Genomic DNA, 17520 nt, shown 5'->3' with positions numbered 1-17520 from the left:
CTACCGATATGAAGAGCCAGGAGCCGTGCAGAATCGATCACTGGGCAGAAGATCAGCCACCGCTCCCGATCTGAGCAAGTCCAAGAGCCCGAAAGCACAGTACCAGCACTCAGCTGTGTCACAGGGCCCAGAGGCTGCTTGTCCTCTCTGTGAACTGGCACCCTCTGTTTATTTTGGACTCTCTCTGTCCTCTTTCAGTATGAACTGGACCCTCTTGTTCTGTGACAGTTTGAACTGGCACTCTCTTGTTTGAACATCTTTTCAGAGAGAGAGTATGGAAAGGACTGCCAAGGAAGCTAGTTGCAGTGATACTAAATCAGCAAGTTCAAATGAGCTAAAAACAGAAAAGGCTGAAAATCTTAGCGGGTCAGGCAGCATCTGTCGAGAGAAAAGCAGAGTTAACGTTTCGGGTTGACGAACTGGCTGAAGTTCTGACGAAGGGTCGTCGACCCGAAACGTTAACTCTGTTTTTCTCTCCACAGATGCTGCCTGACCCGCTGATTTCCAGCATTCTCTGTTTTTATTTCAGATTCCAGCATCCGCAGTATTTTGCTTTTGTATTACGTTCAAATGAAAGTTGGACAATTACTGAATGAAAAATGTGATGGGTGTATACAAGAGTTAGTGTGGGATTCAATATTTCCTGGACATTCCATCAGCCAGATGGATCTTTTCCAGTCCTGTACATTCCCATGTTCTTCTCACCAATGCCACTGTGAGAAGGCAGTAAGCAATAGTAGACCCACACAGGAAGTACTTGGAAAGACAGTCACCACAGGCCACCCTGAGATACCAGAGAGAGTGGTACTTCAGATAAAGATCTTTCACCAGTGCCCAGCCCATTGTTTCACTAGGTAAGGTGTATTGCAGAGTGACTAGGGGATTGGGGGCAGGAAAGAGAGAAAAACTGCATGGATGAAGTTCAAATAGAACACACAGTTGCAGTACATCGTATGCAAACTTGCAAAATTGTTCATTTGCATTGGGTCACCTGAGATTTCAACCCATGTGTAACTGTCAACCACACACTCTATATAAAACCAGAATGGGCACCTTTACGCTTTGTTTGCTTCATTAGACCTTTTTCAAATGATCATCCACGATGATGGAAAATGCTCTCCATTGGCAGGATTGAAAAATCCAACAGACAAGAATCACGGGAGAAAATCTCGTCACAAAGCCCGAGCAAGTTAACAATAATCAATCCGTGGTTCTCGCATTAGGCAGAATGGTGGCCAGTCAGCACGATAATGAATTTAATTTAAATATTACTATTCTTTGTACCCTTCATGTACAAATTTTAACCCTGCACTCTCTTTACACAGTGGCAGTGGTAGTGCTGCGTTATGTTCTCGGGCTCTGTACATGCGTGCTTAAAGGCATGTGTGAACTTTATTCAGCATGCTGGTTAAATTAAACTGGTGATCGAAGAGCCAAGAAACAGTCGATGCTAATGTAAAGATCAACAGGTGGTTGTATCGCAGTCACAGTAAAGCTCTTGCAATTTGACACTATGTTTTGAGTTGGTCCAACATCAACTGCCAAAATCTGATGCGCCAAGCTTACTGACTTCATTCTTACTTATGCTGTAGATTTTTGTTCTGTTGCATCAACACAAAAGTTGTATTTGAACTGGACCATTAAAGTGCAGATTGTACCTTGTAGTGTCTGCTAGCATTATACAGATCATGATAAACAGAGGCCATTTGACTACATTTGCATTTCCAATAGCTTTGGATTGGTGACTTACCAGAAACAAGTTAGCTCTGAAGCGTGGCATCATCCATTTTCTAACAGAACAGTGTGCCAATATCAGCTCTGTGCTGTTGGGACATGGGTTGCACTCTTGAAATCTAAAAGTTATGCAACAGTTGGTAGCTTCCGAAAAAGGAATACATCTTATTGGGGCAATGGACAATATGTCCAAGATCACCAAATAGCACGCAGACCTTGACATTACAATGTTTGAATATTAACATGCAGATGCTTCCCGGGATGGCAGGACTGACATATGAAGAAAGACTGGATCGACTAGGCTTATACTCACTGGAATTTAGAAGAATGAGAGGGGATCTCATAGAAACATATAAAATTATGACGAGACTGGACAGGTTAAATGCAGGAAGCATGTTCCCAATGTTGGGAAAGTCCAGAACCAGGGGTCACAGTCCAAGGATAAGGGGTAATCCATATAGGACCGAGATGAGGAGACACTTTTTCCACCCAGAGAGTGGTGAACCTGTTGAGGCCAGTTTGTTGGATAGATTCAAGAGGGAGTTAGATATGGCCCTTACGGCTAAGGGGATCAGGGGATTATGGAAAGAAGGCGGGAGTGGGGTACTGAAGTTGCATGATCAGCCATGATCATATTGAATGGCGATGCAGGCTCGAAGGGCCGGATGGCCTGCTCCTGCACCTATTTTCTATATTTCTATGTCTATGCTTAATTTGTTCTTATGACATCCCTTTGTTAATTTAATGGCTCAAAAATCAACAGATTAATGCTTCAGTCAAAAAAGCAGACAAAAGGAATTTCATAAGAACATGTTAAACATTCATTGATTAATGTTTCAAGTCTGCATCAATTCATTTATTTGCTTTTCCATTTAGTTCTTACTCAATCATCTGCGCAAATGTTCCACAACCCTGGTTGAACTCTACACCAAGCTTCCAAATGTTGACGTTGCTCTTTCTTGCTGGTCAGAATTGTAACGCTGCAGCAGTTCACAGACAGAGTCCATTATGAGGGGTGCAGGGAGATGGAATACACGGTAAATTTTCACTTGCTATCAAACAACTTTTACACTGTCTACATTTCTCGACTGAGAATAATTGTGAAAAGCAGATACTCTGCAGATTTCCAAGTCTGATTTTTTTTCTGCAGCTGTTTACCAAATACTCGAGAAATTTCAAGTACGTGGATGGACGTATGCAAAAGAATTTCAAGTCGGATACCATGCACTAAAAGTACACACTGTATATTGCCAAAACAACACATCCGTATCCAACACATTCATATTCTGTGCAATAGTTTTTTTAGGGGGAGGGAGGAAAGAAATTAGGGAGAGGATGAATAGAAAAGTTTTTTAAAATTCCGTTCAGGCAACAAGAAAAAAAAAACCTCCATCCAATAGCAGTGGTCCTCTATATTCTGACTAGATCCTTTGTGGGTAATGTATTATTTACAGAATTGTGTAATTGCTTATTTTGCTTCAGATACTGCTATTCTCTTGTTTCTGAGACTCTGCCAAATCAGCAAATTACACTATACATGACAAGTGTGGGAATTTAAGAGATCGGTTTCAGGGCGTTGCATGATGCCTTACCAGAAGCCTTTGTGCTGGCTAAAATTGTTTGTTTCCAATTGCAATATCTGCTGAAATTTAAAGAGAAGGCACCTTCACAACCGACTGGACTGTAAGCTACTGATCGGAGTTTTTAAAATGATACCTTGGGAGTCCTTTTCATCTAGTTTGCAATGAATCCATTTAGACATGGCCATCATACCTTTTCTACTTACATTAGTAGAATCAGCTTAACCTGGCTTTGCAGTGGGGATCTGAAGTTACAATACTTCTTGCTCTTAGTCTCAGAGTTCCATTTGCAATCTATTGGAATAAAGTGCGCGCAGCTTAAAATTATGAAATTGAATTTAACTCTACTTGTTCTTCTTTGAGAATGTGCCGAGCGTTTTATTATGCTATTGTATGGCAAATTGTTCCTGCTGACAGAGTAGGAATTTATTCAAAAGTGAACTTGAAATGGAGTTGCAGGTCCTTCGAAAAGGAGATACAGCTCCAAGTACACTGCTATGTGCACACGTGTGCATGCACTGAAGCAGCACGGGCATTCAGGTGGTCCGGTATGTGTTCTCCTATCAGACAGTGACGCAGAGGATCAAGTGATAAAGGTGATAAAGAAAAAGTTAGATGCTCTGGATGAATACGGTGTTAACGGTTTTGACTTTCTCCTAATACCTTTGACTGGTATCCATGGCAAAAAGGTAATTTCTAAGTGGCCTGAGTTTCTTATGAATTGAATTCTGCATCCTTATGCATGGTGCCAGTGCGATAACGTGATAGGACAAAGTTACCCCTTCATTGTGAGATATTACACCTATTATGTTCTCCCATCTATTCTAAAAGGTTACTAACACCACACTGTCGGACCATTACATTCAGGCTAAAACTTAAAGTCACTGTCTGAGGCAAAACCAGAGTCTTCACAACCTTGGCGCCCTATCTGATCCTGAGCTGAGCTTCTAATCGCATATCATTTCCATCACCAAAACCGCCTGCGTCCACCTCCGTAATACTGCCCATCGCCACCCCTGCCTCAGTCCATCTGCGGCTGAAACCCTCATCTATGCCTTCATTACCTCCCGTCAATTACTCCAATATTCTCCTGCTCGTTCTCCGATCTACTACACTCCATAAACTTGAGCTCATCCAAAACTCTGCTGCCCGCGTCCTAACTCGCATCAAGTCCATTCAGCCATCACCCCTGTGCTCACTGACCTACATTGGCTCCCGGTCCTACAACACCTTAATTAAAAAATTCTCATCCCTGTTTTCAAATCCCTCCATGGCCTTGTCCCCTCCCTATATCTGTAACCTCCTCCAGCCCAACAACCCTGAGAGATCAGAGTGTGTGACAGACTTTGTAACAGACTTGATGAACCAGCTGGTCTTTTCCTGCCCTTTTTTGCATGCTCGTATATGTTCAAAACTTGCATTTATGTAGTTTCACATCCTTAGGATGTCCCAAAGCACTTTGCAGCCGATGAATTCCTTAAAAAAATATTGTTTTGATGTATGCAAACACAGCAGCCAATTTATGCCCAGTAAACAAGAATGAGATAAAAGACCAGTTAATCCAGTTTGCTAGTGCTCATTGAGGATTAATTTTGGCCAGGATACCAGGAGAATCCCTCTGCTCTTCTTTGAATAACGCCATGGGATCTTTTACTTCCACCGAGATTCCGATCAACGTACTAATCCTTTAGCAATAGTCCAACAGTAAATAAATTGTGGTTGAAACAATTGTGATGGGAACCAATGCAGGGAGACAGAGGGAAACAAAAAGGAGACAAAAGCAAAAGACAGAAAGGAGATGAGTAAAAGTGGAGGGCAGAGAAACCCAAGGCAAAAAACAAAAAGGGCCACTGAATGTAAAGGGGCTGCAGGAGGGGTCAAAACTAAAAATCATGGATTAAAAACTAATATTAAAACACTCTACCTAAACGCACGCAGCATTCGAAATAAAGTAAATGAGTTGACGGCACAAATCATTACAAATGGGTATGATTTGGTGGCCATTACAGAAACGTGGTTGCAGGTGGGCCAAGACTGGGAATTAAACATACAGGGGTATCTGACGATTCGGAAAGATAGACAAGAAGGGAAAGGAGGTGGGGTAGCTCCGGTAATAAAGGATGATATCAGGGCAGTTGTGAGAGACGATATTGGCTCTAATGAACAAAATGTTGAATCATTGTGGGTGGAGATTAAAGATAGTAAGGGGAAAAAGTCACTGGTGGGCGTAGTTTATAGGCCCCCAAATATTAACTTCATGGTGGGGCGGGCAATAATCAAGGAAATAATGGAGGCATGTGAAAAAGGAACGGCAGTAATCATGGGGATTTTAACCTACATATCGATTGGTCAACTCAAATCGCACGGGGTAGCCTGGAGGAGGAATTCATAGAATGCATACGGGATTGCTTCTTAGAACAGTATGTTACAGAACCTACAAGGGAGCAAGCTATCTTAGATCTGGCCCTGTGTAATGAGACAGGAATAATAAACGATCTCCTAGTAAAAGATACTCTCGGAATGAGTGATCACAGTATGGTTGAATTTGTAATACAGATTGAGGGTGAGGAAGTAGTGTCTCAAACGAGCGTACTATGCTTAAACAAAGGGGACTACAGTGGGATGAGGGCAGAGTTGGCTAAAGTAGACTGGAAACACAGACTAAACTGTGGCACAATTGAGGAACAGTGGAGGACTTTTAAGGAGCTCTTTCATAGTGCTCAACAAAAATATAGTCCAATGAAAAAGAAGGGCGGTAAGAGAAGGGATAACCAGCCGTGGATAACCAGGGAAATTAAGGAGAGTATCAATTTAAAAACCAATGCGTATAAGATGGCCAAGGTTAGTGGGAAAATAGAAGATTGGGAAAATTTTAAACGACAGCAAAGAATGACTAAGAAAGCAATAAAGAAATGAAAGATAGGTTTACGAAGGTAAACTTGCTCAAAACATAAAAACGGATAGTAAAAGCTTTTACAGATATATAAAACAGAAAAGAGTGACTAAAGTAAATGTTGGTCCCTTAGAAGATGAGAAGGGGGATTGTGGAAATGTATTTTTATCTAAGCTGATACCATACGGTATTTGTGTGCCCTTTGCAATATATATATATCAAAATGGAGTCCTGGTTCTTCCAGAACTTTCTGCATAAAATCAGTCAGCTTGCATAAACAGCTAAACCTGGTTTGAGATGGCTGATGGCCATCAGACAGCTAGGAGACAAGTCATGCTGAGACAAGTACCCCCCATGGTGCTCTCCTATTGTCTATACGACAAGTTCCATGCCACCCCACCCTTTTCGAAGTACTCAAACCACCAGCCATTATCTCTTGTAGAGACCTCATCCATTTGATGCAAACAGATAACGGACTAGGAAACTGAACAATCCTGACACAATGCAAGACAGGTAATAGCTCATTACCACACTCTCATGGAGTAATGGCCGGCTGGCCAACTAATAACCCTGACAAAAGGAAATATCTGGAAACCATGTCAGGACAAGAATGTAGTAATTAACTCTTTATCTGTATTCACTGACTGCGAGACAGAGCCAATACACAGGGAGAGGCCATAACTTGGGTTTTACTGTATAAACATCTTGTGAAATTGTACCATTTCGGAGGTGTTCACTTAGCCCTTGACTGAGTGTGACCTGCCCCTTGCTAGCAAGTAAATTAAAGAAACTTCTGCCGGAGCTGAAAGTGTCGGAGTCATTCTGTTCGGAGGTCGAGATTTCGACAGTTACTTCTTGGAGGTCCCACCAAGATGCATACTCTCTGTTCTGTGAGTAAAACGGATACAGGCATAGTGCCTCTCCAGTGAAAGGCTTGTGGCCAAAACAAGGTGAGCCTTTTGCTCACAAGAGGTTTCTTCACTGTTGAATTGCATATGTAATCTGTTGTCCACAAGGGAGGTACTGCAATCTACAAGACTCGACATTTAAAAGCTAAAGTTATTTTTTTATAACCACTTCTTTCTCAGCTCGCAAGCAGAAGAGAACGGGTTCTGGAAAAAATCTCGAAACAGCCCGGGGAAGGTTTCAGTAGGTAAGGTAGAAACAGCGCTAGTCGATCGAAAAAGGTTCCTGAAGGTTCTTATGTGATAAGATTAGAAAAAAAAGCGCTAATCGATCAAAGGTTCTTATGTGATAAGTTTTATTGTTTTTAATTAGGAAAAGGTTCTTATGTGATAAGAGTAGGAAAAAAGAGAGAATCGCAATCGATCAAAGGTTCTTATGTGATAAGAGTTAGGGTATGGAACCATAAGTTTTATCAGTTTTATAAGTTTTATTAGGATAAGTTAAGGACTCGGTCTGTAGTGGCGTACAACGCAGACTGAGAATTGATTATTTGTTTAGATAGAGTGTAAGGTTATGATTTGTGTACTCGCGTGAATATTGTTTGTCCTAGTTGTCCTTGTTATACTGTTGTGTGCAATACCTTTGTGCGACATTGCCATTAGAGAAACGGGAAGAGTCACAAGGGAAAATTGTGATTCGGAAAAAAAAACAAGGATTGATTGAGAAAAGAAACAGTAACTGATTGATCAACTACGGTTGGTTCGTGCCAACATATCACACACACCTAGACTGAGCCCGAATTAAAAGCCTTTTCAGGCCACGTAACGGCCAGGAGAAGTGGGCGTAGAGAACTCGGTTGGCCGAAAGGATTGAGAGATCAGAAACTGTGGAAAATCTTAATCATCCAGAATGGGGGCTGGAGCAAGTAAACCACCACCAAAAGGGACCCCAGCCCATTTTATGCTCCAGAATTGTGGTCAGTCTTCAATTGACCACCTAAGAGAATGGGTAAAATGGACGAAGGGTGAAAACAGGCCATTTCCACCTGATGGTTCATTTAATTTAGAGAGAATAACCTGTCTAGAAGAATGCCTTATAGACAGAGACCCAGGTAGAAGAGGGGGAAAAAAAGTGAATTGGTCGGCGTTTGGAGATTGGAAAAGGGAAGCTGAGGAACGACACGAGAAGAGCCTAAGAGTTAGCAAGCAGTGTACTAGAGGGAGAAAGCAGGGGGGATGAACGGGTAGAGCAGGTGAATCGCCCTCGACATAGCAAACATCCATCTGTTATGGTTGCTAAAGAGACAAAGGCACACTCACCAAGTGCCCCTAAGGGTTGGGAAAAAGATGAGGATGAGGAATGGGACGATGATTGGACTCCCTACAGCCATCGACCACCGCCGTATGTTCCACCCCCGGGGGGGTGCTCCAAGCCAACAAGGAGATGACGATCCTCGGGCCGGAGCACAGGGAAATGGGGTAACACCCGCTCCCAACAATGCAGGTGCGGCTGCAGGAAAAACAGATCAGTCACAAGGGAATCAATACCATGATGGCCCTGCAGGAGGCACATGAAGTCTTACCCATGGACAAGGGCCCGGTGCCCTGGAGCCATCATCATCTGCATACCCAGTAAGACTTTTTCCCAGTCCACTCTCTGGGGGGGCTCCGGTCCCTATTTATCGACCATGGTCACCAAATGAGTTAAGAATAATTGTGGAAGGATTGACAGACCCTAAAACCAATATTGAAAAGGCCATAGACCAGTTAAAAGTGATCACCTTGTGTCACGAACCCAGTATATTAGATGGTCAAATCTTACTGAAAGCATGGTTAAAGGACACGAAATTTGCCGAACTTGAGATAAAATTCAAGGATTTTAAAACCCATCGAGAGGCTCCAGATGCAGATCCCAGCACGAAGCCAGGAGAGGGGTTCTGGGAAAGATGTTGGGAAGCCTTACATTCGGTGTTCCCAAGGAAAACGAATTGATCCAAAATTATGGAAACTACACAAAGAAAGGAGGAGGATGTTGAGGATTATGTAGAAAGAGTGAGAGAGATCATGAACCAATGTTCAGGCATGAAAATAGAGAAGGTAGAAGCTCCTATGATCAGCGCCGTGGTAGACGGGCTACGACCCGAACTCAGAGATCCCTTTAAACTAGTTTGTCTCGGATGGCGAAAGGAATCGCTATCCAAGGTTGTATCTATGTTAAAGGACATACAAGAGCGAAATAGAGAATCTAAAAGCAAGGTCACCGTGTTTGTGGAACAAGCAGCTCCAACAACACCCACCACGGTGACACCGTCCTACGGCCCCCCCCAGGGTAGAGGAAGAGGGCGAGGCAGAGGAGGAAATTTCAGGGGAAGAGGGAGAGAAGGTACAGGGCGGGAACAATATGATACCTGTTACAATTGTGGTCAGATTGGAAACTGGGCTAGAAATTGCCGGGCAAAACAGCAACAACCAAATTATGATTGGACTCAACAGGCAGGTAATAGAGCACCCTCTCCCCCTCCAGGACCCAACCCGTATGCGACCCAAGTCCAGGTACATGCTAGACCTCAGACTAATTTCTCTGTTCAAGATCCATTTGGATCACAGAATCAAAAGCAATTCGGCCGACAACCAAATTGCCCGTATAATGATCAATGACGCCCAATCCCAGACCCGAGTGCTGCGAACAAACAGCTACCCGTCGTTTCGTTAAATGCCATAAGAGAATATGATAGTGACTTATGGATTCAAAAAAAAGAGAAGCTTTATTGAATGGAGAGAGAGACTTTTGTGAATGTCTTGTCTTTGAATGAGAGTGCTTGTGTGTTTTTTTCTTGTGTCTGGAAACCTGTTTGGAAAGGTTGTGGAGCTGCCTGTTTGTTTTAGCTCCACCCACTTTTTCAAACAAAGTGAAGTTTTTAACCCTTCATATAGTGTTGTCCTGTATGTGGGAAGTTTAAGACATTTTAAGTTAGAAGCGCAGGTGTGGATTTATTCGGATGAGAAGTTACGGAGCTAGGAAATGCACAAAGGATAGGTTTGTTGAGACATGGTCCCGGTGGTTAAAAGTTGTAATGCCTTGGGAAGTTGTAATGCCTTGGGAAGTTGTAATGCCTTTTTTTTTAAAAAGCCTTTGTGGGTCTCTCGAGGTGCAGGCTGGGGGAGTACACTCTCATTGTCCTTGGTGTAAAATCTTGGTACAAAAGCTTCTAAGCTCAGTAAGAGGATTTGTTTTTTTGATAAAGAGTGGCAGTACAATAGTTGAATTGGGATTTTGAGATATTTCAGGTGATCTCCTTGATCAACATTTTGGGTGTATTGGAAAAATCTTGGGTTTGGAAGCCTTTTAATAAGATTAGAAAACAAATACTTTACATTCTGTGATCTGTGAATCACTATAAGCATAAATGAGAAGTCCGTGTAACACACCGATTCTTCCAGTTCAGAAGCCTACACAAATGGAGGTTTGTCCAAGACCTACGAGCTGTGAATGAATCTACTATATTCTCACAATGCTTAAAGAAGGATTTGGAATTAAGTATCCCGGAATGCTTTCCAGAGTCTTAAACAGCCCCTCACTTCAGCACCAGCCTTGGGATTACCAGATTACACTAAGCTATTCAACTTATTTGTGCATCACAAAATCTGGTTTTGCACAATCTGTTTTGACTCAGTTACATGGGGACAGGCAGCGACCGGTTGCGTATTTCAGTACCCAACTAGACCCAGTGGCACGGGGACTACCAGGATGTCTTCCTTCGCTGGCAGCAGCTTATTATGCTATGCAACAGGCTCAGACAATAACTCTAAATCATCAGACCATTTTGTACATCCCACACTCTGTCGAGATTTTACTTACTAAATGTGCCACCCAACACCTAACCTCCGCAAGAACCACTAAATATGAAGTTGAACTGTTATCAATCCGAACCTTATAATTGCTCAGACCCGCCACCTACTATTAATGACGTGCTGACTTTTCAGACACAGGCCAGTACAGAGGTGGTGGTGACCTGGACGAAGGATCAATGTTATATAAATCCAGAAGGAATATGGGTTCACCACGACGGCCGTGTGGTGGCGCCCAGATCCTTACTTCCATGGATAGCCCGATGTGTTCATACATTCACACATGCAGGCAAAGGGGGATTGGCAGATTATATTTTGGCAACTTGGTATGCACCAGGTATTTCGGCAATTGCAAAACAAATCTGTGAAAATTGTGTTACCTATCAGACAATTAATCTGGGTAAGACGGAAAAAGTAGAATCTGCCTCCCACCCAAATCCAGTAGGGCCTTTTGTACATTTACAAATGGATTTTATTGAATTACCTATGTGTATGGGATTCAAGTATGTATTAGTTATTGTAGATGTGTTCTCTAGATGGATTGAAGCCTTTCCATGTAAAAAGGCCGATGCCACTACTGTTGCTAAATGTTTGTTAAAGGAAATCGTACCGCGCTTCGGAATCCCTGCTAAGCTTTCTAGTGATAACGGGTCACATTTCACGGGAACTGTTAAGAGAAATGTGTAAAGCTTTTCAGATTAATCAACGTTTTCATTGCAGTTATCATCTACAATCAGCTGGACTTGTTGAAAGATATAATGGAATGCTTAAAAATAAGCTGGCAAAACTATGCAATGACACTGGACTGAAATGGACAGAACTGCTGCCCTTAGTTTTGATGGTAATGCGATCTGCAACCAACAGAACAACAGGCCTGTCACCGCATGAGATAGTTATGGGACGTCCCCAACAACTACCTTTTACAGCACCGTTTACTGCAAAACAAATGGACATCCACAAAATGGAGGAAAATATGTTGAATTATTGTATTGCACTAACCAAATGTATTTCCAGCTTTCATTCACAGGTAAAGGGAGCTCAAGTCAAGCCAGCGGAAGGGAAGTGTCATAACCTGGAGCCAGGGGAATTCGTTTACATCAAGATTTTTAAAAGAAAAAGCAGTCTACAGCCAAGATTCGAAGGACCATACCAGGTCTTGCTGGCGATCGATACTGCAATCAAGGTAAAGGAAAGACCAACATGGATCCATGCATCCCATTGCAAACGGGCACCCGGCCAGGAGGAAGGGAAGAAGGAACCAGAGGAACAGAAAAAGGAAGACTGAATAAGGAACTGTATGGACTATGGGGACTGATGGTGCTGGGCTTGACAGGGTTTTACTTTGCATTATTGATTACACCAGGGGTACAGACCCGCCACCGAAGGGAATTGCAAGTAAACGTATTTATGGCACTGAGTCATAGGTATGCTCAAGAAAGAAACTTGTCGAGTTGTTGGATATGTTCCCATGTACCTGTCCACTCCGAAGGTCTGTCCCCTTTAACGAATCAGAAATGGTAGAATGGTTGACAGTGCAAAATAGGACAAACCTAACTAAGGGGCCAGAAACGAAGGAACAAATAGAAGGGAGGTCGGCAGGGTATAAACTTACAGCCTTCCAGGGATGGTACCAGCCCAATTATGATAATAACCATCAGCCTCCCTTCCTAAGCATTACTCCCAGAATAGGAAATCCTGAAGGTATAATATGCCTAGTGAGTAATGAGACTAAAGGACCTGAAATGGGACGCAGCAAGTGTTCCCAAATGACAAGTCACAACTAATCCCACTGATGGGAGAAAGATAGCAACCGTTGGCTGGACAACGGTCCATAACAAAGCCCCAGGTGAAGGGTGGGAGAAACTATGTTACCTACCGAGACCACGGCTAGAGTTATGGAGAGCGACAACTGCTGAAGGCTCTAGTGTGGAAATGGAAATGGAGAGACTGTACAAGATCAGAATGGATTAAGTTGTCCTTGTGAAGGACGAAATGGGGGAATGCGGAAATGTATTTTTATCTAAGCTGATACCATACGGTATTTGTGTGCCCTTTGCAATATATATATATCAAAATGGAGTCCTGGTTCTTCCAGAACTTTCTACATAAAATCAGTCAGCTTGCATAAACAGCTAAACCTGGTTTGAGATGGCTGATGGCCATCAGACAGCTAGGAGACAAGTCATGCTGAGACAAATACCCCCCATGGTGCTCTCCTATTGTCTATACGACAAGTTCCATGCCACCCCACCCTTTTCGAAGTACTCAAACCACCAGCCATTATCTCTTGTAGAGACCTCATCCATTTGATGCAAACAGATAACGGACGAGGAAACTGAACAATCCTGACACAATGCAAGACAGGTAATAGCTCATTACCACACTCTCATGGAGTAATGGCCGGCTGGCCAACTAATAACCCCGACAAAAGGAAATATCTGGAAACCATGTCAGGACAAGGATGTAGTAATTAACTCTTTGTCTGTATTCACTGACTGCGAGACAGAGCCAATACACAGGGAGAGGCCACATAACTTGGGTTTTACTGTATAAATATCTTGTGAAATTGTACCATTTCGGAGGTGTTCACTTAGCCCTTGACTGAGTGTGACCTGCCCCTTGCTAGCAAGTAAATTAAAGAAACTTCTGCCGGAGCTGTAAGTGTCGGAGTCATTCTTTTCGGAGGTCGAGATTTCGACAGGATTTAATAATGGGAAATGTGGAAATGGCTGAGACCTTAAACAATTATTTTGCTCCGGTCTTCACAGTGCAAGACACAGAAACCATGCCAGAAATTGCTGGTCACAGGAATGTGGGAAGGGAGGACCTGGAGACAATCACTATCACTAGGGGGGTAGTGCTGGACAAGCTAATGGGACTCAAGGTAGACAAGTCCCCTGGTCCTGATGAAATGCATCCCAGAGTATTAAAAGAGATGGCAGAAGTTATAGCAGATGCATTCGTTATAATCTGGACTCTGGGGAGGTACCAGTGGATTGGAAAGCAGCTAATGTAACGCCTCTGTTTAAAAAAGGGGGCAGACAAAAGGCAGGTAACTATAGGCCGGTTAGTTTAACATCTGTAGTGGGAAAAATGCTTGAAATTATTAAAGAAGAAATAGCGGGACATCTAGGTAGGAATAGTGCAATCAAGCAGACGCAGCATGGATTCATGAAGGGGAAATCATGTTTAACTAATTTACTGGAATTCTTTGAGGATATAACGAGCATGGTGGATAGAGGTGTACCGATGGATGTGGTGTATTTAGATTTTCAAAAGACATTCGATAAGGTGCCACACAAAAGGTTACTGCAGAAGGTAAAGATACGCGGGGTCAGTGGAAATGTATTAGCATGGATAGAGAATTGTCTGGCTAACAGAAAGCAGAGAGTCGGGATAAATGGGTCCTTTTCGGGTTGGAAGTCGGTGGTTAGTGGTGTGCCACAGGGATCGGTGCTGGGACCACAACTGTTTACAATATACATAGATGACCTGGAAGAGGGGACAGAGTGTAGTGTAACAAAATTTGCAGATGACACAAAGATTAGTGGGAAAGCGGGTTGTGTAGAGGACACAGAGAGGCTGCAAAGAGATTTAGATAGGTTAAGCGAATGGGCTAAGGTTTGGCAGATGGAATACAATGTCGGAAAGTGTGAGGTCATCCACCTTGGGGGAAAAAAACAAAATAAGGGAATACTATTTGAATGGGGAGAAATTATAACATGCTGCGGTGCAGAGGGACCTGGGGGTCCTTGTGCATGAAGCCCAAAAAGTTAGTTTGCAGGTGCAGCAGGTAATCAGGAAGGCGAATGGAATGTTGGCCTTCATTGCGAGAGGGATGGAGTACAAAAGCAGGGAGGTCCGTCTGCAACTGTATAGGGTATTGGTGAGGCCGCACCTGGAGTAGTGTGTGCAGTTTTGGTCGCCTTACTTAAGGAAGGATATACTGGCTTTGGAGGGGGTACAGAGACGATTCACTAAGTTGATTCCGGAGATGAGGGGGTTACCTTATGATGATAGATTGAGTAGACTGGGTCTTTACTCGTTGGAGTTCAGAAGGATGAGGGGTGATCTTATAGAAACATTTAAAATAATGAAAGGGATAGACAAGATAGAGGCAGAGAGGTTGTTTCCACTGGTCGGGGAGACTAGAACTAGGGGACACAGCCTCAAAATATGGGGGAGCCAATTTAAAACTGAGTTGAGAAGGAATTTCTTCTCCCAGAGGGTTGTGAATCTGTGGAATTCTCTGCCCAAGGAAGCAGTTGAGGCTAGCTCATTGAATGTATTCAAGTCACAGATTGATAGATTTTTAACCAATAAGGGAATTAAGGGTTATGGGGAGCAGGCGGGTAAGTGGAGCAGGCTCGAGGGGCTAGATGGCCTACTCCTGTTCCTAATTCTTATGTTCTTATATTCTTATGAAACCCAAGCCCACAAAGAAATGAAGCAACTAGTTAAAAGAATATTTTAAAAGAAGTGAAGACAGTCTTCCCTATCACGATAGCCACAATTCAGTGTGTTCCTTGTAGTTCTCACAATTCATCTACCAGTTATATCCTAGTTACTGAAAATGTTGATTTATGATTCAAAACAGTTACATCACTTAAAAGAATGTCTTTTGCTTAGTCTTTAAACATGAATCAGTATACTGTGGTTCCACCAGAATACAGCTGGATGCAAACCCTGAAGATCACAAGCTCAAATTTTAATTTGCCAGTCCACGTTTGGGGAGCATGACAAATGTGCAGCTTTGTAATTTTAAAAAGTGAGATGCTACAGACTAGAGGAAAGCAGTTTGATCTCCACAACATTAAAAAAACCTCTACTGTGTTTTCATTGAGTGGTGGCAAGCAGAGGCGACGCAAATGGCCAGAGAGGGAGAGAAATGATCAGGACAGTCGAACACGGGTTCTCAGCGTGGACTGTTCAGAGTAGCACGAGTCGAGTCCTGTAACAGGCTCCGCCCCATCCCTCTCGGACACAGCTGGAGTGGAACAGAGGGAGTTTACCAAAAATGTTAAAACATTAAACCTTGCATATTAGAATCATGCTTCTTGCCCCAATAAATTTCAGAAAAAGGGGTAAAACTGCAGAGGATTGATTATTACATTAGTTCAATTTTCATACATCTTTAATGGTAAACAGCAATTGAAGATAGGAGATCAGAATAAGGCAAATAGAATTGTAACGCATTTTGGGAATAATAATTGAACAGAAATTTTCCCTAGGTGTTTCAGAAGAGTAGACCCACACGTGCTAGGGCTACAGAAATAGTTTCTCAGGTTTGAAGAGGTAGCTGTATATCAGTGACTAAAAACATGTACTCTATTCATTAGCAGTGAAGTACTTTAAAAGCATAAAATAAAATCATGTTGACTTAACACTTACCTATCCAGGAATATGTCTGGAAGGGGCGGGTACGTTTGCATGTCAGGCACACGTTCATGAACTATTACCATGACAATCGATGTAAACCCAAAGACTATGAATACATAAATCGAACTCAAAACTGTCTTCCAGTACTCTGGGTCGAGTCGCCGTGTTTGATGTTTGTAGTATTTACCATTCTGATATTGTTCAGTACTCAAGTCTCCACTAGAACCACCTCTGTCCAAGGAATGATCCACACCATTACACTGACAGTCTTTGCTTAGTGTTGAATTCACAACATGTGCAACGGTACCAGCAAGGCATTCATCGCTGGCATAGCCCATCTCTGCCAAGATATCTTTGTGCTGCTTTTGCAATTTCCGAATAGATACCATAAGCCTTTTAATATCACCCAATACTTTCAGTTCTAAAGGTGGGCAGCGTAAATCATACTCGGTCAAAGTTAACAAGGCAATACCATCCAGTCTGTGCTTATTACATAGAAGATCAACGTATTCGTTGAAGCCTTCCTCCTTTAGCCATCTGGCCACATGTTTGTTGGTCCAGCGCCTGATATTAAACTGGCTTCCCGTCATGTTTCAACTGCAAAATAAAAACACAAAAGGTCAAATAATTGGGTGGAACAACATATTTCATTATTTGGCAGGATATCTGGTCCAGAGTAACAATAATGTTTACTGTTGCATGAGAGAATGTTTCTAAGTATGAAGATTCCTCATTTTACTTGAGCATTTCAATACAAGACCTTGCTTGTCCCGGAGGGTCTACATCATTTGAAGTTCGAATGCCTTTTAACATAAACTGAATTAACTCTTGATACCACAAGCTTTGGCCTGCACTGTAGTCTCAGAATGAAAGATTTACATTTTTTCTTGTACAAAGTTTTACTGCAGGCTTCACGCCCATCAATACAGATATTCCTAGCAAAGCTGAATCCACATGTAAATAAATTCATTACATTTCAGAAATGTTTTGAAACCAAGTCCCTGGTTCCAGTAGAATTGGTACAACCACTCTCATTACACAAAATATATCAAGATGGATCAGATGTGCATTTAAAAAGTTCCTACTTTATTTTACTAAAAAATATATTTTTTGGAATTCACCTTTGGACTCGATTAGTTTTGCCCAAAACATCATTGAGCTGAAGATGGCTACATCTGCA

The 17520-nt window shown here is 42.5% G+C and overlaps 1 protein-coding gene across 5 annotated transcripts in view; it reads right to left on the bottom strand.

Moving 5' to 3' along the window:
• The window catches only part of LOC139234885 (sphingomyelin synthase-related protein 1), a 73974-nt gene that overhangs the window by 37308 nt on the left and 19146 nt on the right, over positions 1-17520 (bottom strand). For 4 of the 5 annotated variants that reach the window (XM_070865719.1, XM_070865718.1, XM_070865721.1 and 1 more), the window contains one exon: positions 16353-16937. In XM_070865719.1, the coding sequence (XP_070721820.1) occupies positions 16353-16930 (578 nt within the window). In that variant the 5' untranslated portion in view covers positions 16931-16937. Of the gene's footprint in view, positions 1-3507; positions 3571-16352; positions 16938-17520 lie in introns of those variants that run through there. The other variant, XM_070865723.1, reaches the window with a different exon arrangement.

Source organism: Pristiophorus japonicus, chromosome 22 (genome assembly GCF_044704955.1).
Source record: "Pristiophorus japonicus isolate sPriJap1 chromosome 22, sPriJap1.hap1, whole genome shotgun sequence".
In the NCBI taxonomy this organism is placed as follows: Eukaryota; Metazoa; Chordata; class Chondrichthyes; family Pristiophoridae; genus Pristiophorus; species Pristiophorus japonicus.
Note: the sequence above shows the minus strand (reverse complement) of the source record. Positions and strands in the feature narration are given on the sequence as shown.